The following is a 26,089-nucleotide window of genomic DNA, read 5'->3' as shown; positions in this document are numbered from 1 at the left end:
AAGGTTGGGAGAGGAAGACAGCAGTCACCACGCTGATGACCTCTGGGCTACTTGCAGAAAATTCAGCAGGTTGAAGCCCAGGCAAGCCAAATGAGTACACTGAGGAGAAAAGTCCATTTCAAAGGATATGTTAAACTCCATGTGCAACATTTCAGGAATAAAAGAGTGGAAAACGGGACCCACCTAGGAAAGGAAAAGTTTCTTAAAAGATCTGACTCTCAGTTCTTTGGTTGAAGGATTCTGACAAATGGTGCCTATCTAGAGGTCAATTCCCATCCCTTACCATGCCCTTTCCAGTATTGTGCCCACTGGGTGCAGACTATTAAATACAGGAGTTAGGAGGAGGGGGTTTAGGTGTAAACATCATGAAATCTGATGAAGGCTCTCCTCACCCTTTGGTATTCTGGCACACTTCTCTCCAGAAAGATCAACACCTTCTTAGTTGCCATAGCTCTATCTTTTTATGGCCTCTGGTCTCTGCATGCACATGAAAACAAGCTCTTTCTGACCAGCAACAATTTTTCCTTTCTTTGTGCAAAAATAGGGAGGAAGTAGGAAAACCCAGAATTTATTCAGACATTTGACTTTTTTTTAAACATGGTTTTATTTTTCAATTTTGAAAGATAGAACCATGAAGAGATATTTTTGTGGAATCTCCTTTAAAGATTATACAACTTTGCAACGTAGCAACTGCCTTAATGTTTAGTTTTGTTTTTTTCTATTTCTCATGCAACTCAAAATTTTCAAAACAGATTAGAGGTCAGAGTGCCACTAATTCATTTCAAAAAAGTCCAGCACATGGGGCAATAGAATATATATCAATACTTGTATTGTCGTCCATGCTTTCACAATCTAGGGGTCGAAACCTTGGACAATGACTTTCTCTTTATGTAACTTTTGGAAACTACATTTTTATAGCCCCTGGAAAGAGAAAGGAAGAATTGGAGAAGTAATGGTTATTTTAGGGACCTAAGCTTAAGGTTGACATTGTGAAATACAGCACCCTCAGAACATCCTATGGTAATTGCTACATTTCAAGGTGCAATATGTTATTATCTCTGAATCTTCATAGGTACAGCTTTCTATTGTGTTTATAATTTTTATCACTAAAGTCATAGGACTACTTCAAGCATTATTTTTCTTGGCTACTCTAATTTAAAGATGTATTCTTGTATTTTGATAGACTTCTAAGTTTTGAGCCAGATTTGTTCATACTAGGTTATCTGTTTAGTCAAATGTAAATTGCAACAGACCCTTTCTGACATTTTGTGTACTTATTTACAATGAAAACACACAAAACTCATAACCCTGATGTGAGTACACAATGCTCTTTGTTTCCTATTTTGAGTAGGTAACAATGCCAAACTCTAAAGAGGGGTAAATTATGAACACTTTGTGGCTTTTGTGGCAAAAACAGAGGTCCTTTGCAATGATTAAGTATTAGATAGATTACGGCTGTGATGGGTTGCTTCTAATTTTATTTTGATAGTTACAGAATTCAAATCATAAGAAGAAAAACTATTTCCAGGGATAAAGGAGAGCTCTGTTCAAAGCTCAAAATGAGTTCCAGGTCTGTAAGATACAAAACAAAAGTTATGTTAATAACAAACCACACAGTTGATATCTTGCACATTAATCTTGGTCCTAAATTTTTCCCTAAGAAAATGAAATTTCTATTTCATAACTGTTTGACTGTATTTATGTGAGTTATTTTTTTCATAATGAAGAAAAGTATGTCCTTTACATTACATTACTGGCCAAAGATGATTATTAAAAGTACAAATACCTGACCATTTCTTTGTGGCTTGTGCTATTCTGTGATGTAATTAAGTATCATAATAGTCAATCACTGAATATTTAACTATTATTTCATAAGGCTCTTGACATGGCTGGAAGAGCTAAATGGACCATTTTGCAAAATGCAAAAATCATCTTTTTATTTCCTTGATCCATGAAGCCAATCTTTTAGCTATCAACCATGAATTTTTTTGTTATTCAGAATAACCTGAAATTAACTCTAGAACAATAAAATATTGAAATTTCTTAAAATCTAAAATTAAGCTGCCATTTTCAACTTATTTTCTGGTTTTGAACTGTTTTAAGAGATTTGATCTTCTCCTTAACCAAAAAGTACTAACTTAATGCTTAGAGGCCAAGCTGCACATCATCTGACCCAGAATGAGGAATTTTTTTAAGGGTGTTCACCTTGAATGAGCCGAAACAATTCCCACCTCAAGGCTTCTATCTGCTCAACCTCTGAAGCATAAATCTGAAAATGTTTTTATCATCTTTGGAAGTAATCTTTGCTCTTGTTAATTTAATAGAGAGAGATTTTAAAACCAAATGAATAAGTGTAACAACAACAAATCTTGAGGAAAACCCAAGCCACCAGCCTGGCAAATGTCAAATTGTTACCATTTGCTGGTAAAAAAATAAAGTATTTTAAGTTCAGATCTAAAGTAATGAAAGTAAGCAGAGTGGTCCACCCATGAGAACCATCTGGATATCTTGGGTTAAGGGAGGCAAAGGGAAAAATGCAGAGGGCAGGATGGAGGGGGTAAATCCTGAGTTATTACCTCCCAGTCTACTCATGGGCCACCACCTACACCCTGACTCATGTTCCAAGGTCAAACCATGGCTTCCTGGGGAAACTAGAACTGTAACCTACTAAATATGAAACATCCTAGAATACGAAATATCCCTATATTATAAATGTTGAACCAGAATCTGCCATTTTGTTTGCTATGACTAAGTCTTGAATTTTGGTTAAAAGAGAAATAAAGGAACACATTGTCCAGAAAAGCTATTTTAAATAGAGATCATCTCCGACGTATCAAATGTATACATCCTCCCCTCCTGGTTCCCAGCCCTGACGCCAAGCATTTTTGTTTTAATGATCTCAGGATTAAGTGGGAGCTTTCAGCACTGATTACGCTGAACCGCATGTTATAATTAGGAACTTACGTTTAGATTTATTTTTTCAATCTTCACCCAAATGCTGCTAAGAGATATACTCAATAAGTATACACTTCTAGATATCTTTCTAAAGAGAAAAATGACCCAGAAATTATGGACTGGTTGGAATATGGGTGAATTGGAATTGATAAAAGGTCCTAATTCTGAGCTTCCCTGGTGGCGCAGTGGTTGAGAGTCCGCCTGCCGATGCAGGGGACACGGGTTCGTGCCCCGGTCCGGGAAGATCCCACATGCCACGGAGCGGCTGGGCCTGTGAGCCATGGCCGCTGAACCTGCGCGTCCGGAGCCTGTGCTCCACAATGGGAGAGGCCACAGCAGTGAGAGGCCCGCGTACCGCAAAAAAAAAAAAAAAAAAAAGGTCGTAACTGCACAGAAAAATATGCAGTTGGTGTGGAAGGATTTCCCAGAAGTAGTTCAGTTTGCTTGAATTCTGTGCTGCAGCTGAATTTCCTTAAGGTTGTTATTAATTTCCCTTTAAAATGAGGACTTCCTAAAACAAGTATGAATTAATAATATAGTCCAGAATTGGGCCCATGTGAGCCAACCATGTAAAGTACTGCCCCCAAAATCCAGGGGCCCATTGAAAAGCCAGTCTTTGTGCTACTGAGTATTGGGTCTATTCCTTGAAATAACCCTACCCTGTAGGGTGGCCCTGGAGTCTCTCAAGCAGAGATTATTTTTTTTAATATATCTTTATTGGAGTATAATTGCTTTACAATGTTGTGTTAGTTTCTGCTGTATAATAAAGTGAATCAGCTACATATATACATATATCCCCATATCTCCTCCCTCTTGAGCCTCCCTCCCACCCTCCCTATCCCACCCCTCTAGGTGGTCACAAAGCTCTAGCTGATCTCCCTGTGCTATGTAGCTGCTTCCCACTAGCCATCCATTTTACATTTGCTAGTGTATATATGTCAGTGCTACTCTTTCACTTCATCCCAGCTTCCCCTTACCCCACTGTGTCCTCAAGTCCGTTCTCTATGTTTGCATCTTTATTCCTACCCTGCCACTAGGTTCATCAATACCTTTTTTTTAGATTCCATATATATGTGCGTAAGCATCCGGTATTTGTTTTTCTCTTTCTGACTTACTTCACTCTGTACAACAGACTCTAAGTCCAGCCACCTCATTACAAATAACTCAATTTCAATCCTTTTATGACTGAGTAATATTCCATTGTATATATGTGCCACATCTTATTTATCCATTCACCTGTTGATGGACATTTAGGTTGCTTCCAAATAAGTCCTGACTATTGTAAATAGTGCTGCAATGAACATTGTGGTACATGTATCTTTTTGAATTATGGTTTTCTCAGGGTATATGCTCAGTAGTGAGATTGCTGGGTCATATGGTAGTTCTATTTTTGTTTTTTTAAGGAACCTCCATACTGTTCTCCATAGTGGCTGTATCAATTTACATTCCCACCAACAGTGCAGGAGGGTTCCCTTTTCTCCACAGCCTCTCCAGCATTTATTGTTTGTAAATTTTTTAATGATGGCCATTCTGACCGGTGTGAGGTGATACCTCATTGTGGTTTTGATTTGCATTTCTCTAATGATTAGTGATGTTGAGCATTTTTCATGTGTTTGTTGGCAATCTGGATGTCTATTTTGGAGAAATGTCTATTTAGGTCTTCCACCCATTTTTTTAAAATTAATTAATTATTTATTTATTTATGGCTGCGTTGGGTCTTCGTTGCTGCGTGCAGGCTTTCTCTAGTTGCGGTGAGCGGGGGCTACTCTTCGTGATGGTGCACGGGCTTCTCATTGCAGTGGTTTCTCTTTATTGCCAGCACGGGCTCTAGGCACGGGCTTCAGTAATTGTGGCTTGTGGGCTCTAGAGCACAGGCTCAGTAGTTGTGGCACATGGGCTTAGTTGCTCTGCAGCATGTGGGGTCTTCCCGGACCAGGGCTCCAACCTGTGTCCCCTGCATTGTCAGGCGGATTCTTAGCCACTGCACCACAAGGGAAGTCCATTCTGCCCATTTTTGGATTGGGTTGTTTGTTTTTTTGATATTGAACTACATGAGCTGCTTGTAAATTTTGGAGATTAGTCCTTTGTCAGTTGCTTCGTTTGCAAATATTTTCTCCCATTCTGAGTGTTGTCTTTTCATCTTGTTTATGGTTTCCTTTGCTGTGCAGAAGCTTTTAAGTCTCATTAGGTCCCATTTGTTCATTTTGTTTTTCCATTCCTCTAGGAGGTGGGTCCAAAAGGATCTTGCTGTTATTTATGTCACAGTGTTTTGCCTATGTTTTCCTCTAAGAGTTTGATAGTGTCTGGCCTTACATTTAGGTCTTGAATCCATTTTGAGTTTATTTTTGTGAATGGTGTTAGGAAGTGTTCTAATTTCATTCTTTTTCATGTAGCTGTCCAGTTTTCCCAGCACGACTTATTGAAGAGGCTATCTTTTCTCCATTGTATATTCTTGCCTCATTTGTCAAAGATAAGGTGACAATATGTGTGTGGGTTTATCTCTGGGCTTTCTATCCTGTTCCATTGATCTTATTTCTGTTTTTGTGCCAATACCATATCGTTTTGATTACTGTAGCTTTATAGTATAGTCTGAAGTCAGGGAGCCTGATTCCTCCAGCTCCATTTTTCGTTCTCAAGATTGCTTTGGCTATTCGGGGTCTTTTGTGTTTCCATACAAATTGTAAAAAAATTTTTTCTAGTTCTGTGAAAAATGCCAGTGGTAATTTGATAGGGATTGCATTGAATCTGTAGATTGCTTTGGGGAGTATAGTCATTTTCACAATGTTGATTCTTCCAATTCAAGAACATGGTATATCTTTCCATCTGTTTGTATTGTCTTTGATTTCTTTCATCTGTGTCTTATAGTTTTCTGCATATAGGTCTTTTGCTTCCTTAGGTAGGTTTATTCCTAGGTGTTTTATTCTTTTTGTTGCAATGGTAAATGGGGGTGTTTCCTTAATTTCTCTTTCTGATTTTTTGTTGTTAGTGTATAGGAGTGCAAGAGATTTCTGTGCATTAATTTTGTATCCTGCAACTTTACCAAATTCACTTATTTGCTCTAGTAGTTTTCTGGTGGCATCTTTAGGATTTTCTCTGTATAGTATCATGTCATCTTCAAACAGTGACAGCTTTACTTCTTCTTTTCCAATTTGTATTCCTTTTATTTCCTTTTCTTCTCTGATTGCCATGGCTAAAACTTCCAAAACTATAATAATAATAGTGAATAACAGTGGTGAGAGTGGGTACCCTTGTGTTTTTCCTGATCTTAGAAGAAATGCTTCCAGTTTTTCACCATTGAGAATGATGTTGGCTGTGGGTTTGTCACATATGGCTTTTATTATCTTGAGGTAGGTTCCTTCTATGCCCACTTTTTCAAGCAGGGATTATGAACTTGGACTACAGCAGGAACTCGCCATGCAAATGTATCCTAGGTCACCTTAAGGTATCCATCCACCCACCAGGCTGCAAAGAGACCCTCAGTAGGTAAATAAAACAATATTTAAATGTACAAAGTTCCTTTATTGGTCCCTTCTCTGTTTGATAATATGGAGAGAATAAAATATTTCTCTATATCATTGGGTCATTGGTTTTCCCAAGCACTAAAAAAATGATAATAGGAACATTGTATTTGAGTCAATATTTATATAGTACTTAGAACAGGGTCTTATATATAATAATTGCTTTATACATTTTTTATATTAAAAGAAATTGTAAAGAATTTAAACAATGGTGGATCATATTTTCAAATGGTTAAGGAAATTCAGGAATTTGCTTTGCTTTGGAAACAATTCTAATTAATTATTGATATTTTACATGTTCATAAGTTTACTGGTGATTTCTATTTTTTCTCACCTGAGAGCTGAATGTGTGAGCTAGACTACTTCTCCCTGTAGGGCCTGTTTTCTGCTATGAACTGAAAATTTATGTTTCTCTTTACCAAAATCTAAATTCAATACTATACCATCTATTGCACTTTGAAAGATGCAAACATTGGAATTTCATAACTATTCATGGAGAAATAAGGCAAAAGCATTATCTGACAATTGAAGGTAGAAAGCAATTAAGGCAGCCATATAAAGTACAACTTGAAGTGGAAAATTATGGATTTCAAGCCTTTTCATGGAAATCTATGTGTTTTCTTGTCTTGTCAAGACAAAACTGGCTCATTTCCCAAGCTTTGCAAAGCTATCCGTGAGCTCTCTGGAAAACAGCAAATAAATATTACAGTCTTTCCCACACTGTCAAGGAAATCCAATTCCGATTATTACAATTGATGGGTGAATCAATTTTGGGGAAAAACAAAACACACACACATACAAAAGTTCCTGTTCCATCTTAGGTAACTAAAGTTAAACAGAGTACATTTTAAAATTGTGGTCCAATGTAGAAATGTTATTCTTTTTTTCATTTATTGTGAGTTTTCATGTTTCATTGTTATTAGAAGTGAGCAGTGATGTGACTCATCTACAACAGCAGGTACCATGAACAAAGCACTAAGAATTTGGCTCTCAGATACTTCAGGTAATGTGAGCTGCAACAGATTGTTTTTGTGTTTTAATTAATTAATTTATTTATTTATTTTTGGCTGCGTTGGGTCTTCATTGCTGCGTGTGGGCTTTCTTTAGTTGCGGCAAGTGCGGTCTACTCTTCGTTGCGGTGCACGGGCTTCTCATTGCGGTGGCTTCTCTTGTTGCAGAGCACGGACTCTAGACATGCAGGCTTCAGTAGTTGTGGCTCACGGGCTCTAGAGCACAGGCTCAGTAGTTGTGGCTTGCAGGCTTAGCTGCTCTGCAGCATGTGAGATCTTCCTGGACCAGGGCTCAAACCCGTGTCACCTGCATTGCCAGGTGGATTCTTAACCAATGCGCCACCAGGGAAGTCCAACGAATATTTTTAAACTAAGCGTGTATGCTACCTCAGCCTAAATTAAGTGGAGGGCCAAAGAAAAAAGACCTAAAAATGAGATGTTGATGAAGCACAGAGATGTTCCAACTCGTTCAGTCTGAAACATCTGGCTGCTCCAAGTACCAGGCAGTCCCCAACTTATGATTTTCCAGCGTTATGATGGTATAAAAGTGATATGCAAATTTTGAATTTTGATTTTTCCCAGCCTGGCATGATGCGGTGCCATGCTCTCTCATGATGCTGGCTAGCGGCAATGAGCCAGCTGTCAGTCAACCACATGATCATGAGGGTAAACACTACCCAGACCACTATTCTCTTTTTCACTGTCAGTACAGTATTCAATACATTACATGAGATATTCAACACTTTATTATAAAATAGGCTTTGTGTTAGATGATGTTGCCCAACTGTATTCTAATGTAAGTATTCTGAGCATATTTAAGGTAGGCATGGCTAGTTATGATGTTCAGTAGGGTAGGTGTATTAAATGCACTTTCAACTTAAGATATTTTCAACTTATGATGGGTTTATGGGGACGTCATTCCTTCATAATGGGAAGAAGATCTGCAGTTCCTATAAATATTTCCAACTCCAAACAAAAGAAAACTGAAAGGGGTTTGTTGTAGGGCCAAGCAAAGAACATTTCCTTTTGCTCTTTACGTAGAGAGTTTCTTGGTGACCGAATCCAGTTGCGACTCCTGATTGACTTAGAGATGCAGGAGAACAGCTCCTGGACTCAAGGTGCTTGCAGTCTGGTGGGTGGAGAGACAGTGTGAAAAGGGCCATGGTACAGATACAATTCTGTGAAGTAAAAGTAGTTCAATAATTCAGCCTGGGTGGATCTGGAAAGGCTTGACAGAGAAGCTGACATCCTACTGGGAATTTGAGCAATGACTGGGAATCAACCAGTTAGTCTGGGGGAAAAGAACTTCTAGGCCAGGAGAGCAACATGAGCACATGCTCTGAGATGTGAACTTGGGGGAAGGGTCTCCACACGCTAAAAAAGATTAGACTTTATTACCTAGGTAGTGCCTAATACAACGTCTGGCACATAATAATCGTTCACTTAAAAAGTATGGGAAAAAGTGTACCGGTTTTGGGGGCTACCGTTACAAAGTACACGAACCAGGTAACTTAACAGAATGTCTTGTTTCACAGTTCTGGAGGCTAGAAGTCCAAAATCAAGGTGCTGGCAGGGACACGGAGATGGATCCTTTCTTGCCTCTTTCAGCTCCTGGTGGCCTCAGATGTTCCTTGGTTTATGGCAGCATAACTCCAGTTTCTGCCTCGATCTTTATACTGCCATCTTACCTCTGTGTCTGTTTCTGTGTTTTCTCTCCCTGTGTCTCTGCTTTCTTTTTTGTAAGGACACCAGTTATATCAGATTAGGAATCACTTTAATTGAGTATGACTGCATCTTAACTTGATTACATCTTCAAAGACTATTTCCAAATAAGGCCACGTTCACATGTACCAGGGGTTAGGGCTTCAGCATAACTTTGTAGGGGACCCAGTTCAAACCCCAACAAAAGGTATGAGCCATTCAAGGTTTTGTTGCAGGGGACTTGGACCATATTTTAGTAAACTGACTCTAAATGCAGTGCCAAGGCTATATTAGAGTGCTGGAGAATTCAAAGGAAGACCAGAGTAAGGACTATCAGTCAAGGAGTTGTTGAGAGAAGACAGAGATGATGAAAACTTAAACTGAGGAGATAGCAGTGGAGACAGAGAAAGGGAGGGGAATACTAGTTCCATAAACTAATCAAAGTGAGGGACTTGACAACTTGTTAGATATAGGTAGGATTCAAGGTGATTCCCAGATTTCCAGCTTAGGAGGCAGACTTGACCAGCAGTAATACCTTAACACCAATACAGAAAGTAACAGGAAAAGGTTGTTTTCCAAAGGATATTGATGCATTCAGTCTTGTACATATTGTATTGGAGATACACTTGTGGGAAAGAGTTAGTATAGATAGCATTGTCCAGTAGAACTCTCTACAGTGATGGAATTGTACTGTATCGGTGCTGTCTGGTACAACAGCCACTGGCTACATGTGACTAGTGAGTCCTGAAATGTGCAGACAAGGAGCTGAATTTTTAGGTTAATTTTAATAAATTGAATTTCTAGTAGCCTTAGATGGCTAGTGGCTACCATAGTAGGCAGCACTGGTCTAGCAGGTATTTGGCTATATGTGTTTAACGTTTGAGAGAGAGATGCAGAAAGAGCATGGTCTAGACCGGAACTTGAGTTTCAGGAGTCATTAGCTTAGAGGCACTTGCTGAAGCCGTGTGAGACCATGAGCCCACGGTGAGGAGGGGGGCAGATGCTAACAGAAGAATTAACAATGAAACTCTGTGGAAACACTGGTGTATAAGTGGTGCACCACGGAAGAGGGTGAGAAAACAGCTCCTGAGAAGGAGAAAGGAAAAGCAGAAGAGAGAAAGGTGTTGCAAAACCAGGGGAGAAATTTCAAGGAGAGAGTAGTCCCACCGTGACATAAAAAAAAAAAAAATTTATAATAAACTATGAGAAAAGACTTTCACCATTACAATATTATTTTGCCAGTAAATGCAGTGGTCATATTTTGTTCACCAAAAGTACATTGTGCTCTAACCATGGATTTTTGTCTATATTCTATTTATCTTTATTCTCCCCCTATCATCCCCCATTGACGTGAAAGACATTTCAGAGGTTTGTGGTGGCAACAATAAGAAATTTATGAAGATGGGACTATACATGAAATCTAGTGGGGCAGGAGAAGATGGCCAAGAGACTTGCTCACTGGAAATCCAGAAGAATATGCCCCTAAAAACTCAGCCCCATAGCAGGAGGGCCCAGAAATTCTTTCCCATGAGGTCCTCAGTAGAGATGTATAATTTTTGTCAAACACTTCTACAGATAGCAATATCTTAACCTTTCATGGACTCCACCTAACTACTCTGTAATGTGCGTGGAATTATTTCCAGTTTACGAAAGAGGAGGTTGGTGACCCCTGGAGTTTCAGCAACTGTCTCACAGGATGCAAGTATTTTGCACATAGTAAAGTAGAGGCAGGAATCCAAGTTCATCTGTCTTCAATGTTCTTTTCACCTTAACGGTGTTTCCTAAACTTGAGACATTTACAAATGCCGTCATGATCTTTACCATTTCTCCTCACCCCTGTACTATTAAATACTATCACTTAATATTTTTAAAAGTAAACTTAAGTTATTTAAAACCAAATATTCATAACCTTACTTGAAAGACCAGTATCGTTTGTCATAATTAAATGATTTTTTAAATAAGAATAAATTATAAAGAATAATTTTTAAAAAACATTAAAATGTTATTAAATGCTAGCTAAATAACTGCTGCCTGTCAAAGACTTTGAAACTGAACGTTTCTTTTTATTAAAAAGGAAGATTAACAAATGGTTAAAGAGGTTCTAAAAACATGCTCTACCAAAAGGAGAATATCTCCTCACCTTTTGAAAAGGGTTGCATCTGATAGCAGTGGTACTCAGGGGTAAATCATCCTACTTTCCATTAAAGAATAAATAGTATAAGGTCATCTCCCTTTGCCATTTTACAGATTTTTTAAAAAGTACTAGAAAGTTATCATTTCAACACAAAATAAAGCCATAAAGAGGCTGTGAATTATAATCCAGGACTCTTACATAGTTTCTGAGGCCACTTGATATTTCCTCAGGAATAAATTGTCTAAAAGATCCTTTCTAGATACTCAGCGATGCAGGTGAAATCATCCTGCACTATAGATTCCCAAGGTGCCATTCTGTACATTTCATTGATTATATTTATGGCTTTTAGGGCAATGTGGGTTAAAAGCTTCCTTAGCAGTGTGTGACTGTTCTCTTTTAGAGTAACTAAAGGACAAAATAGACTCCACACTCAAATCAGTTTAGAATCAAAAACTGGATAAATTGAGGAATTAGTGTTAGGCATAAAAATAGAGCCAGGCATTGGACTAGACTATATCCCCTGATATGAGAGGACTCTCACGCCCTCGTCAAGATTTCAGGGACCAATCACCATACCTCTACCTTTATAGGACTGATCCAGGTGACTGACAAAGCAGGGTTTTTGTTCTTGGGCAGAAGTCTTAGCCATAATCTGATCCTGGGGGTGTGGGGGGGTGCCATCTTCTGAAGGACATTCCCAACAAGAACCCTTGAGTCCTAAAGGTAACTCCTTCCAGGTAAAATGCAGGATTAATCTTGTCTGTATAAATTTCCACTTTATAACAACCAATACCTCAAATAAGTTCTAGGGTGTGTCTTTGATGTGAACCACATTAAAAGAAAATATTTTGAAATAAAACAAGAAGAGAAAGATCTCTTAGATTGTATTTTTTTTCACTAGCTAGGTTTTATGGATCTATTTTTTTAAGCTTGAGTTTAAGCTAAGAAAAGAAACTTTGCTTTTTATGGCAAGAGTTCTTGAGTAGAAAGGCAGCTTACAATGGAAAGCATCTTGCACAAAAGTTTTGGTAATCAGAGGGGGAAAATGCAGAGTAGCTTTGTAAATTTTGACATTGAAAGGCCAATGTAATGTAAATATGACTTCCTAGAGTGTAAACAGCAGTGGTTTGAAAATAAAAACTTGTACAAAATGGGCAGCTATCTAGTTAGAAGAAAATGTGTCTAATAAGCATGCATGCATGAGATGCCTTGAATATTTTTGATACTGTACTATAATTACTGAAGAGGTAAAATTTCCAGGACTTTTGAAACCATGAGAATAAACGTTCCTAGGGTTTTCCCTCCAGAAAAAGACAGCTATACTTTTTGGTATTCTTTACATATTTAATTTAACAACATAAAACACATCATTCACACATAAATCACATACTTGGAAATGTTTGAGATTATTAATGGAGCCACAAGTTCTTAAACTTTAAAGTATCCACTGTCTCTTATTTTAGACAACAGATGAAAATATCAGTATAAAAAAGTATAATTCTATACATTTGATTTACGATCTCCATTGTATGAAATAAAAATTAGCCTCATTTTGAGAAAATACAAAAGTTTACCAAAAATATTCTTTAATTCAAATGTTTTCCACTACTAGGAGATTTTATATTCACGGTCCTTACCTTGGACTCCTGAAAACTGACTATGTTTTCAGACTTAGACGTACTTTTCTGTCCTTTTCCATCCTGGATTTTGTGTGATTCAGGCACATTCTCAACATAGAGTCTTTTTTTCTCTCTCCCTAAAGGCTACAAGCAATTGGAAAGGGCGGAGTCTTTGCTGTGGACGTACTTGAATGGGGCTGCAGTGCAGAAAGGAGGTGGTCGGGAACATTTGCTTTATAATCTACTCAAGTGCAAAATCTCCTCCCTTCCAGACCACACTGGGCACTCAGGCAACAGTAAGCATGTGTGTTAAATGATCCAGTGAATAAATGAATCGTCACTTTCTTTTCTGCCTATAAATCTGTAATCCAAGAATCTGTAGCAGTGCAACCTACTGAATTTTCATGCCCAGTGTCTATCCCTATGTATGTATTCCTTGCAGCTTATTCTGTATATTTTCCTGCAGACATCAGTGGTGTGTGTTTTTATGTTCTTTTTCGGTTTGGGGGATATATCCAGCTTCCCGATATCATTAGGAGACACAGGCCACAAAATACATGTCCTATTGCAAAAAAATGGTATGTTCATTTCTCCTTAAATTCTCCCATTCTGCTTTCATGACATTTACATGTGTTACATGTAATGTAAATGTAACATGTGTTACATCTCTATCTTTCTTAGAGTCTTACATATTCATAACTGACAACCTCTTTTCCAATTCCATTTTTATATGTGAAATTAACCAAACATGTCCTTTTTTGCATACTTTATCATTTTTCCTTTTATAGCTTTGTCTGTTTGTCCATCCGTCCATTCACTGGTCCATCCTACAATGAAGTAATTCATTGAGTCTACCTTTAACTGATTCCGTTATCAATTCATGTATTTATTTTTGAAAAGAGGTTTGCTCATAGATTGTCTGCAGAGTAGACAGCAGTCTTGGTAAATTTAAAAAGCCACCTACCTTGTACATTCTGGAAATTTTTCATATGTGATGAAGATGTATTTGTCTCCTAAGAGTTTGGGCATTCCTTGTCCTGATATTTCAGGGGACATTTGATCTTCAAAGAAGTGATCCAAGCGGCTTTTGCATACCCCCCTTCCAATGATTCTTGCCAAGAACGCTGTGGGTGGTATCTGTGCCTCATGGCCATGTGGATACCATAGAAGCAGCAGGGAAGAAGGACTTTTAAACAAGCTACTCTGTGCCATGTCGTGATCCCCATTTCCAGTTATCAAAAGGACTTCTCAGAATTTAAGGACCCTTAATGTAAGCATCAGTAGATTTGATTCTTGATAGAAGCTTTGGAGATGTATATTTCACTTGGTACTTTCTGCCAGTGCTGTTTTCCCTGCTCAAAATAATGCCTGGCAGGGTAGTTCTTCCATATATTTTCCATGCATCTCACCATTTGCCTAGGGGAGACAGTAAAGAAAGATGTACTCTAATGGCTAATTTTTATCTAAATGTATACAAAAGTGTACAATGTATTAAAAGTAGTGATAATATCCGCTCAGTTATTGTTATACTGTATTATCTCCCAATGGGTATCACCCTACTGCTAATATAAACAGGTTGAGTTTGCCCTCAAGACATCAGATAGGTAGAAATTCACTTGGAATAGGTATTCAGACATGAAAATATGTTCATTCCTACAAAATATTCTAAAGTCATATTCTGAGTTCATATAAAGTCATCTTTCTTTCTGCTTCTGTTTGTCTTGCAATGTCACGAGGCCAGGAGGAGGGTTCCAGGTTTCTTCTAACTCTATCGTCTTAATATTTGTCTTTGATCCTTTCCTCTCTGTGTGTGTGTCCCCGTATCAGGGCATCAGCATCCCTGTTTCTAAGCTCTATCAGAAAAATTAGCAGCTGTTGCCAATGTCCATTTAACTGCCAGTCCTCTGAAAAGGACATAGGAGAAAAAACTATGTACAAAGAGAGCACTAGGTCCTTCTGCAGTGCCATGGGCACATGGAATACATGACTTGGTAGTGGAAATGGTCCTTGTTTTGAATTTGAAGCCATACTGCCTTTTCCTGGCACATAGACATTTATACTCTAGGACTCTTGATAGTTCTATAAGGAAAAAGCACTTCCTGTTTATATAAATCATACCTTGTGGCAATAAATGGCTCCAAGTTTCAAAGGGTAAAAGAAACTGTGTGGCAAGCTATGCATATTTTTTCCATAATAGCATTTATTTCCAAATTAAAAATATGTGCTTACGTGTATATGTGTGTATGTATTCTGCAAAAATAAATATATTTATGTATTTCTATTTCCCCAAATATATATGTTTCTTGATATAAAATGTCAAGAAAAGATACTTTGTGACAACATCTAGATATAAATATCTCCAGGTGTTATTTGTCTTAGTCTGTTCAGGCTACTATTGCAAAAAGGCACTGGGTGGCTTATAAACAACAAAAATGTATTCCTCACAGTTCTGGAGGCTGCAAGTCCAAGAGGCTGCTGGCAGACTCGGTGTTTGGTGAGGACCCACTTCCTCGTAGATGTCTGCCTTCTCACTGTCACCTCACGCAGCAGAAGTAAGAGTTAGCTCTGTGAGGCCTCTTTTAAAAAGGCACTAATCCCATTCATGAGGGTTCTACTCTCATGACCTAATCACCTCCCAAAGGCCCCACCCCTAAGACCATCAACTTGGGGGTTAAGATTCACTCAACATGATTTTGAGAGGGCTAGAAACATTCAGACCATAGCAATCATTCTTCATTATTTTTATAATTATCGGGTGCTATTTATTCAATTATGACAAACTATATCCTTTCAAAAAGTATCAGAGGGTTTTTGACCTACTGTAGAATAAATAGGAAAAACTCAGAGCAACCTGGTGTATGGTCTGGAAAAAGACACATCCAGGTGTCCTGGCCGAAATCTCCCAGACTCCCCTACCCTCCTCCCACCTTGGGGAGCAGTGCAGAGCATCATGAATTACTGATGAGAATCCTGTTGCCAAGCACTAGAAAGGAGAGCCATTACTGTGCTCCTGAGTCTCCCAGGGCAGAACGTTCCCGACGGAGGTGCCAGACTGCCATCTTTTTCTGAGTGTGAATTCCCTTAATACCAGGGCATGATTATTGGCAAAGAAAAGAAAGAAGAAACTAAAAGCGTTACTAAATGCACAGCAGTGCTAGGCAATCTGGATGCATTCCTATAATCCAGTGCTGGGAGTATGAAAGAGAGACGAAAAGTGAACCCGTTATAGATGCAGGTTTTAGGAATCCACTCCACCTCCACCGTAAGTATAGTTCATTCCTCAGGGGCCTAAATCAAGCCGTGCAGGTCTCCACAGAACAATTAAGTGTCTTCTCTTTCAAGACGAACAGAATGTAGGCAGGCAGGAGAGAGACTTCAGAGCCCTCACAGCTGCTAAAATGTCAGAGCTGAAAGCCTAAGATCGCCCCTTCTTCCTGGTCCAAAAGAAGTTGTTCAACTGCCTAAGAAAAATGGTAACTTCAGAGGCAATTCTTGGAGTTCATGTAATGATGGTTAGTACCATGGTAGCTTGGATGGCAGTTCTGAAATCCCTAATTGGTTTACACTTAAGGTTTTCCTTAAAGATTTACTGTTTATTGTAGCTGATTACAAAAGAGAGAAGTGCATATTTCTTTTCTTATGAATGACTTAAAATGCAGTATGTATACCACCCTGGATAGAAAAGTACATGCCAAACTAGATATTAATCCTTTTTAAACATATAAATATTTCCTTTCAGTTCAAGACATTTATGTGCACCTACCATGTACCATAAACCTACGTCAGGGGCTGCCAGGACACAAATAAGAAAAGGATTTAATCCTGTCTCAAAGGAGTTTTTAATGTAATAGAAGACGTATCTGTCATCTGTTGCCGCAGCAATACTGTGGTACAAATCATCCCAAAACTCAGTATTCTAGCTCCCACATCTGTGGTTCACCGGGGCATCCGTTGACTCCAACCAGGCTTGGTTGAGCTTGGCCCTGAGCTGCAGGTTGGGGCCAGTTCTGTCTGCTCATCTGATGAGATGATGGGCCTCTCGTCGTCCTAAGATCAGTGGACCAGCCAAGCATGTTCTTCCCATGGTGATGACAGAAGCAGGTGGGCAAGCCCAACCACACAATACGGCTTTGGACAAATCACATCCCCTAATATTCACTAGCCAAAGCAAGTCACATGGCCAAAACCAACATCACTGGACCGAAGAAATATACTCTGCCTAGGAAGACTGCAAAGCTACATGACAAAGGATATGGGGATATAGGGAGAAGTGCAAAGTGAGAAAAATAATACAATGAGCCACATTAGGGAAAGATAAATTCACACATGCCTGTATAACAAAGGGTGGGAATTTCAAAAGGGAAGGGATTAATTATATCTCAAAGACACTAAGGAAGTATTCTTAGTGGAGGTGACATTTGCACTCAGTCACAAAAGGTGTTTGCATTTCAAGAGGCAGACAAGGTGTATGTATAGGTGTGTGGGGGGAGAGGGGTGGACAGATAATAATTTAAGGATGCTCCAAGACCAGTAGTGGTGCACATGTGTAGGACAGTCTCTGTGTTAGGTTACAGAGAAGTAACTTCAAAAGAAAACATAGAAATAGAAAAACTATATCAATAGGAAAACTACAAGTAGACTGCAGAGATGTCCTGTGTCAGAAGTTCTTGTGTTATATGTTATTGCTGGAAGTTCTTTGAAAAGACAAGTGTTTGAAAATTCTGAAGGTACGAAATGTGAAAAAGCACACAAGGATAGAATTTTTGTTTAAGTCTTTAGAGCTATAATTAGAGCTGGAAATGACTTAGAAATTATCTAGATAACTCACTTATTTCACAGATAAAGAAATGTGTATTTTGGAGGTAAATTCATTCTCTCTCTCTCTCTCTCTCTCTATATATATATATATATGTATATTCCCACATCTGTATGATATAAACATATTTAGAAAGAGAATAAATGTCTTCCTAAATAAATCTATCCATCTAAATATGTAAAATAAATACTATATAAATATATTTATATAGCTCGAGAATAAATTCTTCCATATATATGTATATATGTCTCTCAAGGTTGGGAGATGGGCAGCTATGAAATGAGCAGACTTCCTAAAGCAGTATTCTAAAGAACTCCCAATCCCTCATAAACTTAAAACCACTTGCATCTTCATCAAGTGATCTTTCTGGTTCTGAAGAACAGAATATGAGTCACATTATTCAAATGCAAAGGGAGGAATGATTAATAAGAAGGAAAAGTAAGTATTGCCACAGATATTCAAGGCCTGGAAATACCATCTGAAGTGCTAGATCTAACGGAGGAAGGAAGCAGGGGCTCCCCAGAACTCAGACCGCAGAGTTTGGGGTACGGTTATCAAAAGATGGGGGACTGAACCCCAGGGGGCAGGTGAGGGCAGAGACAGCACATGTTCTCTATACCCACTGGCCAGTCTTCCCCTCTTGTGAAACACGTTCCCCTCATTCGTAAATGAAGCATAATCATCTGCCTAACTGAAGTATAATTAGAAAAGTAAATCAGTTTGTGTTCATAATGTATGAGCTTTCTTCCCAGTATAGAAAGAATGAAACTTTGAAGTTGTGCCTTTTAGATAATCACCATTAACGTAGATCAAAGGTCAGCAGACTCTAGCCCTTGGGCCAAATCAGCTGATCTGTTTTTACAGAACAAGTTTTATGGAAAAAACAGCCACGACTGCTTGTTTACATATTGTTTATGGCAGCTTTTGCACTAAAACAGCAGGGTTGAATAATTGCAACAGAGACAGAACCCATATGGCCTGCAGTGCCCCAACTATTTCTTATCTGGCCTTTTACAGATAGTTTGCCCACCCCTGATGTAGATATTGGAGGATTAGCCCTTTTCTGGAATGGGTGAAACGTGCATGTGCTTCCATTTCCGGTGATGGATTCAGCAGGGGTCGGCCCAGGAAGGATGTCAGTGGCCTGAGTGTCACCTCCCTTGCCTCCTTCCCGGGGCTCCGCTCTGGCCATCCTTAACCCTTTGCTCTATCTATGTCCTTTGCCAGACTCCGACCTGAGCATGCGCACACTGAGCACGCCCAGCCCAGCCCTGATATGTCCACCCAACCTGCCGGGATTTCAGAATGGAAGGGGCTCGTCCACCTCCTCGTCCTCCGTCACCGGGGAGACGGTGGCCATGGTCCACTCGCCGCCCCCGACCCGTCTCACCCACCCGCTCATCCGGCTCGCCTCCCGGCCCCCAAAGGAACAGGCCAGCATCGAACGGCTCCCGGACCACGCCATGGTGCAGATCTTCTCCTTCCTGCCCACCAACCAGCTGTGCCGCTGTGCTCGCGTGTGCCGCCGCTGGTACAACCTGGCCTGGGACCCGCGCCTCTGGAGGACTATCCGCCTGACGGGCGAGACCGTCAACGTGGACCGCGCCCTCAAGGTGCTGACCCGCAGGCTCTGTCAGGACACACCCAACGTCTGTCTCATGCTGGAAACCGTAAGTGTCAGTGGCTGCAGGCGGCTCACGGACCGAGGTCTTTACACCATTGCCCAGTGCTGCCCGGAGCTCCGGCGGCTGGAAGTCTCGGGCTGCTACAGTATCTCCAACGAGGCAGTCTTCGATGTGGTGTCCCTGTGTCCCAATCTGGAGCATCTGGATGTGTCAGGTATGTGGTCACTGACCTGCCATCGGCAGGCCCTTCCCAGTGCACCATCCCGAACCTGTGAAGGACACTGCCACCTGGGAAGGGTCCCCCTCGTGATAGCCAGGGGTCAGGAGGCTGACTCTTCTTCCTGAAAAACTGTCTTTACGGAATCATGACCCTGGGGGCCAGAGGTATGCCTTTCATCAAATGCTGTCAACTTCTTAGAGGAACTAGAGGCACCTTTTGTCCAGCAGTTCAAGTCGGGGTGACTTTTAAGCGTGTCTTTCCTCCCCATCATTCTCAAAGTAATTTCAGAGCAACCGTAGATAATGGGAACTAAATATCTAATCACAGATAAATAGGAACCAACTCTAACTCAAACGGAGGTAGTTTAGAAACTGCCCTGAGATCCACTGGTTAGTTTCATGGAGCCTGAGTGCTGTGTCTAAGCTGATTCTGTGTTGTGGCCTGTGATTGTGATTGTTCACCATTTTGCACACACTGGGGAACATCCATCATGGCCAAGCATCTCTTCATATTTCACACCTACTCTCCTCACCCTTGGGTTGATTTTGCACCTTTTCTCAAGCGCAGTTCTCAATTAGTAGTGCAAGGTTAGGGCCCACCAGGGAGAGCCTCTTTAGTTCCTTTTAAAAATGAAGGAAATCCCAGCATGGCTGCTTTGCTTGAAGCCCTCTCTCAGGCAGGAAGAATTAAAACCCAGACTCATACTTAGGCGCCAGACAGACGTGGATCCAGCCGGACTCACAGCCTTTCTTTATCTCATCCACTGCTCAGTCAGAAGACGAACATTCGAGAGGCTGAAATGTGTAAGATGCATCAGGGAGTTAAAGAAATGAACAGCGTGAGCTACAACCTCAGGGATTGTTGGGGAAGAGGGTCAAGAAGTAAAAACCACTGTGACGGGTGAATAAACAGAATTGGGGATTTACAAGCATCTGAGGTAAATGATACCCTCCAGCAAAAGCTGAGGTAAAAGTCGCCTCTCTGAGCTCGCTCTCTCTTTTGAAAACCAACATCTGAAAATATTTCAGATGACAGTCAATTATTTCTCGCAGATTCTTTCCCTTGCTGGAAAGCAGCTCTTTGCCCCCCTCCTTCAGCTGGCTCCAAGACAAAGCCATAGAAACTGTATGTTCAGTTTTTGTCGTGAGTAGCTGTTGGCATAAAGAAGCAGGAAACGAAAAGGTTTTCTTACATTTTCCCCCCAAGGAATTCTGGAAAAAGAAAGCATTGTGATGTGGTAGAAACTAGTTTCAGAACTCTGTGATTTGGGACAATTCACAGCTTTCTCTAGATGTGTTTCCTCTTGGTTTAAAAAAAAAAAAAAGGGACGGGGGGCTAAGGGATTGGATTCTTTAACAGGCTAAGATTCTGAAGCTTGTGGGCCTCTTTTATAAACACCTCATTTTCTCGGATTAGAAAATGACTCATTTTTGGAATCCTCATCTTTGTTCAAGGGGCACCCCATGCACCCTCAGTACAGGCTGCAAGTAATTGTGTTCTGTCCTTGGAGTCCGTTTGAAATTTAGAAATGCAGAAAGTCCTTTGGCTATTTGAGAATGGAAATTTCTGGGCTTCTAGCCTGAGCGTATGGATCCTGCTTGGTCCCTTTGCTAACTGTTATGTAAGCCTTGATGTCCTTCGTCTTTATCAGCCTGCCCCATTGCAGAACCTAACATATTTGTGTATCTTCCTCACATATCTTCCGATGACACGCTGTGATCTGGGTATATAAAGACTGTGTACACAGGGGAAGCTCTAACTCACCAAGAGCACATAATTGTAGATATTGGCAGGAGTGGTGATGGGTATTTTCAGGTGGATGAACTTGAAGGACCCAACAAGCCATAGGATAGATTTGTATCACCACCTCTGAACAGTGCCCTCCAGTTCTGAGGGAATCTAGAAATTGTGATTTCACCTATGCCTTGTTCCCTTTGGTTCTCACAGCTGGCCTCTGACAGTGACCACCTTCTCAATGGCAATAAACTTGACTTTGGAAGCCTCATCGCTGGTCTAGAGCCTAATTCCCCCAGAGGACGTGAGACTGCCCCTCCCATCCCTAGCATGCCCACCTTGAAAGTTACCTTTTCAAGTCATTGAAAGTTACTATAACTAGCTCTAGTGTTTTTTCATTATCACTTACTACCTTTTATTAAAGTTTAGTCAGGGTTCTCCAGAGACATAGAACCAATAGTATATATATAAAGAGATTTATTAAGAGGAATTGGCTCACACAAGTACGGCATCTGAGAAGTCCTACAGTTTTGCCGTCTGCAAGCTGGAGACCCAGAAAAACCAGTGATGCAGTTAGTCTGAGTCTAAAAGTCTGAGAACCACGGTGGCTGACGGTGTAAGTCTCAGTCCGAAGGCAGGAAAAGACCACTGTGTTAGCTCAAACATTCAGGCAGAGGGAGAGTTCTCCATCCTCCACCTTTTGTTCTATTCGGGCCCTCACTGAGGAGGGCAGACTGCTTGACTGAGTTCCCCGGTTCAAATGTTAATCTTAACCAGAAACACGCTCACAGGCACACCAGAAATAAGGTTTAGCCAAATATCTTGGCATTTCGTCACCTAGTCAAGCTGACGCATAAAATTAAACATCACGATTAATAACATCTTTAAACATCAATGGAATATATTAAGACTAACCCATTTTTAAAGTATAAAATCTTGTGATTATTACAAGTGAAATGGCTCCAAAAGGGTCCCCTATACTTGGAGATCTGGGAGTCCTCCTTACTCTTCTTCCTAATCTTTTATATTAGACCAGTTGAATCCTGTCCCTGTGATTCTACTTCCCCAGAATCTTGAGTCTGTCCCCTCCCCCCTACCTGCCAGCCTGGATGCATGCTTCCCCCATCATTGTCCCTACACCCATCTCAACCTCATCAACCCGCCCTCCACACAGCCAGCCTCCAAAGGGATGTCTTCAAACTGCAAGTCTAACCATTCATTTTCCTGCATAAAATCTCCAATTCCTCCTCATGACATACAGGAAAAAGTTCCTCAGCAGAGTATATATGGCCCTTCATGAGCTGCCCTTTTGAAGTTCAAACCTCACACCTTTCCTGTGTAACCTCAGTGCTCCCTCCTATAGAACCAGTTGCATTTCCCAAACACATCATGTCTGTGCACACTGTGATGTGTGGGCACTCTCTGACCTGTGTGCCATTCCCTCCTCTGCCCCCCGCCTCTCCCCAATAGCCCTCTTAGCAGATTTCTCATTGCTGGAGCCCCAGTGCAAGCATCCCTTAAGTAAAGCCTTCCCTGCCTGATGCCCGGTAAGCTGAAGGTTTCCTCCCAGGTATCTACCTTTTGAGCATAAGCAGGTAGAATGTTACTGGGGTTTGCAACTTTATACTTGTATATTCCCAGATTCCTTTCTCTCAATTCATTACAAGCTTTATATGGGCAAAAATGAGGCATACTTTATCTCTGCACTTTACGATATTGTAATTAAGTGAACAGAGGGGTGTCAAAGCCCTGAACAGTCATCTTGACCTCTGAAAGGTTCAGACAAAGTTGTCACTGTTTAATACTCTGAACAAGCATTTAGGAAGCTGTGTGCAGTAAATAAAACTTCCTCACCAGTAAAATTGAGTTCGTTGGGAGGATTAAATGAGTTAATTCATGATAAGTCCTCACATGTGTGTTCTGCTGAAAACTATGTAGTAAGCATTCAATAAATCATAACTGTTATCATCATTTTTGGATTGTCATTGTTATTAACATGCTTGCAAAGCAGTAGTTGGTCTTCAATGGCAGTAGTTGGTCTTCATCTGGCCTTTTATCTCCCAGAGAAGTAGATATTATCCCAATAATGAGAGGAAGTGGTAATGAAGAGCATATTTGTGAAAGCTGAACCAAATCTGGAATTAATTGAAGATATCCCCAGATTCGTTCAACCCATACTGTTCACTCTCTGTTGTGTAATATCCCTACTCCTTACCCTGAATGTTAAGGCAGGCCCCCAAGATCTGATCCCAATGGACCATTCCCACCTTAGTTGCCATTAAATCCCATGTTCTAGCCTATCAACACTCCTCACTCCCCCTCTGCCTCTATGCTTTCTTGTCTCTCGAATTTGCTCATACTATTACCTTATAAAACCTGGGCTCCATATCTGTGTATTAAAATTGTTTCTCTCTTCCAAGAATCCCCATATAGGTATATCACCACTCCCAAGACTTCTGATGCCCCAGTGTCTAAATATTCACTTCATGCTGACACATCTACTGTAAATCTCTCATGCAATTCATCAGTTGCATGCTGTATATACCATCCCTGCTATATTAGAAACCTTGGATCAGGAACCTTTTCCCTAGTCTGACTGTACAAGTCCTATGATCTCACTGAATCTGAGATGCCTCATCTTTAAAAACTGAAGTTTAAATTGAATGATTTCTCAGGTTCTCTCCATGTCTGTTATGTATGAATGCATCCACTAGCCACAGATATTACCTACTGAGCCATGAACCAGTTTATTTTCTTTTCAACCCAAACTTAGCAAATCTGTAAGAATTAAGGCTAAAGCTTACATTTTAAATTATTGATCTAAAATGATACAAGCATATCAAAATAGTGTCTTTACCAAAACTGAGCTCAGCTAGTATTTCATTAAATTGGGGGCTTAGTTTCAAAAAACCAAGCATATATTGATATTTCCCTGGACCCAATAGAGTATCCTCCCCTGGAGTGCAACAGATTTTACTAGATATTTTTTTTAATAGGAAACTGGAACTAAGAGTTTAAGAACAAAGGTTGTCATATGATCTTGAAAAACAAAGTGCCTTCATAGGCATCACAGATGGGCAACCACGACTGTGAACATATAAATTCAGCATAAGCAGGATCACAGTCAGTATAAAAAAGAAATTCAAAATAAAGGAAGATTTCAGAGTTACAGCTGAAGGGTACCAACCACGTTCTGCAAAACCACGGAGCCCACTGGAGTAGTGTGGGCAGCCTCGACAAGCTGCATCTTTGTTCTCCACTGTTGGAGTATATGCTTTGCTCCTTCCTGAAATTCTTTGACTTGGTAGCACATGGCTTCTGAACCGCATTATTCCCATGACCTGAATTTTATAAGAGTTTCCTGGGCAGCCTGCCAGGAGTGGGAGGAAAAGTCCCCGTTAGCACTGTCACGTGGTCATTTAGAAGCCTTGGAGATACTGTCATCAGCCAAGGCACAGAGCTGCCAGGGTTGAGGCACCTGGCTTTAGAGCTGCCAGAGGGATTTGGGGAAAGCAAAGAGAAAATGAAAAGTATATATGCAGTCTATGTAGCAGGATGAAATATATGTATACATATACATTTATTTATATAATGTGTATCGGCTATGGATATTAATTAATATTCATATACGAAAAATACACTGTACATATTTTAAAGAGTAATATCCAATGAACTGAAATACACAATTAAATGAGGGTTTCATATGTCATTATATATTCAATATATATTATATATATAATATTCATTATATATGAAATATATAATTATGTAATACATAGTATAAATATATGCATATAAAATGCATATACACACAGACATTCTTAGGGGAAGGGAGGTTGGAAACAATGTTTCAAGAGGCATCTAAAGATATCTTCCTCAGCACTAATTTCCTTATCTGTAAAATGGATTTTTTTAAGAATCAAGTGAGAAAATGCTTATAAAAGCACTTTGTAAACTTTATAATCCAACATAAATAAGAGGCATTATAATTAACTATAAAACAGATGATCAGTTTTTCAATGTAGATATACATCAGCCACGGTCAAAGTCCCGAGGACTTTAAATGTTGGAAGTTGTATTATCCCATCAGGTCTTCTTAGAAAAGACTGTACTCACTCTATAAAATCATTTATTCATTCAACAGATACTTAGTGAGCACCAGCTATGAACCAGGTATGAGGGATACAGCAGTGAACAGTGCAGAGTCCCTTTTCTTAGGAGCTCACATTCCAGAGTGAGGGCAGCAAATACATAAGTGAATAAATAAATACATAGTGCCTCAAGGTGATAACAAGTGCAGAAAATAAATGGGAATACTAGTTCATACAGGGTGAAGAAGGAAGAGTTGTCCAGTAAAGGGACATTTGCTCAGAGACCTAAGAAAGTGGAGGTGACCCATGGCACTATCCAGGGAAACCCTGTCCGGTGCACACATGCTGAGGCAGGGGGGCACCTGAGCCATCTGGGAACCAGCAAGGAGGCCAGTAGGGTTGGAAGAGGGGGTAAGAGATAAGGGCACGGGGGTGCAGGTCCTTGGAGGCCCCTTTCGATTTTACACGTGGTGTGAGATGGGTGCCCTCTGAAAGCTTTGAGCATGATAGATGGAATTCTGTTTTCCAAAATCTCTCTGGCTGCTGTGAGGAGAATAGACCATAGAGGTTGTAAGGGCAGGGCAGGGAAACTGGTTGAGGGGCTTGAGGAATAATCCCGATGACACAATTGTTCTTCCTTGACCAAAGAGGGTTGAACTGAATCCC

The 26,089-nt window shown here is 40.2% G+C and overlaps 1 protein-coding gene across 1 annotated transcript in view; it reads left to right on the top strand.

Moving 5' to 3' along the window:
- Positions 1 to 26,089, top strand: part of FBXL7 (F-box and leucine rich repeat protein 7) — a gene marked incomplete at its 3' end in the record, with an annotated part of 435,130 nt that overhangs the window by 407,562 nt on the left and 1,479 nt on the right. Inside the window, exon 3 of the mRNA XM_079703291.1 lies at positions 18,981 to 19,592. Coding sequence (XP_079559417.1) covers positions 18,981 to 19,592 — 612 coding nt within the window. The remainder of the gene's footprint in view (positions 1 to 18,980; positions 19,593 to 26,089) is intronic.

The sequence above is a fragment of the Hyperoodon ampullatus genome (assembly GCF_949752795.1).
Source record: "Hyperoodon ampullatus genome assembly, chromosome: 4".
Taxonomy (NCBI): domain Eukaryota; kingdom Metazoa; phylum Chordata; class Mammalia; order Artiodactyla; family Ziphiidae; genus Hyperoodon; species Hyperoodon ampullatus.
Note: the sequence above shows the minus strand (reverse complement) of the source record. Positions and strands in the feature narration are given on the sequence as shown.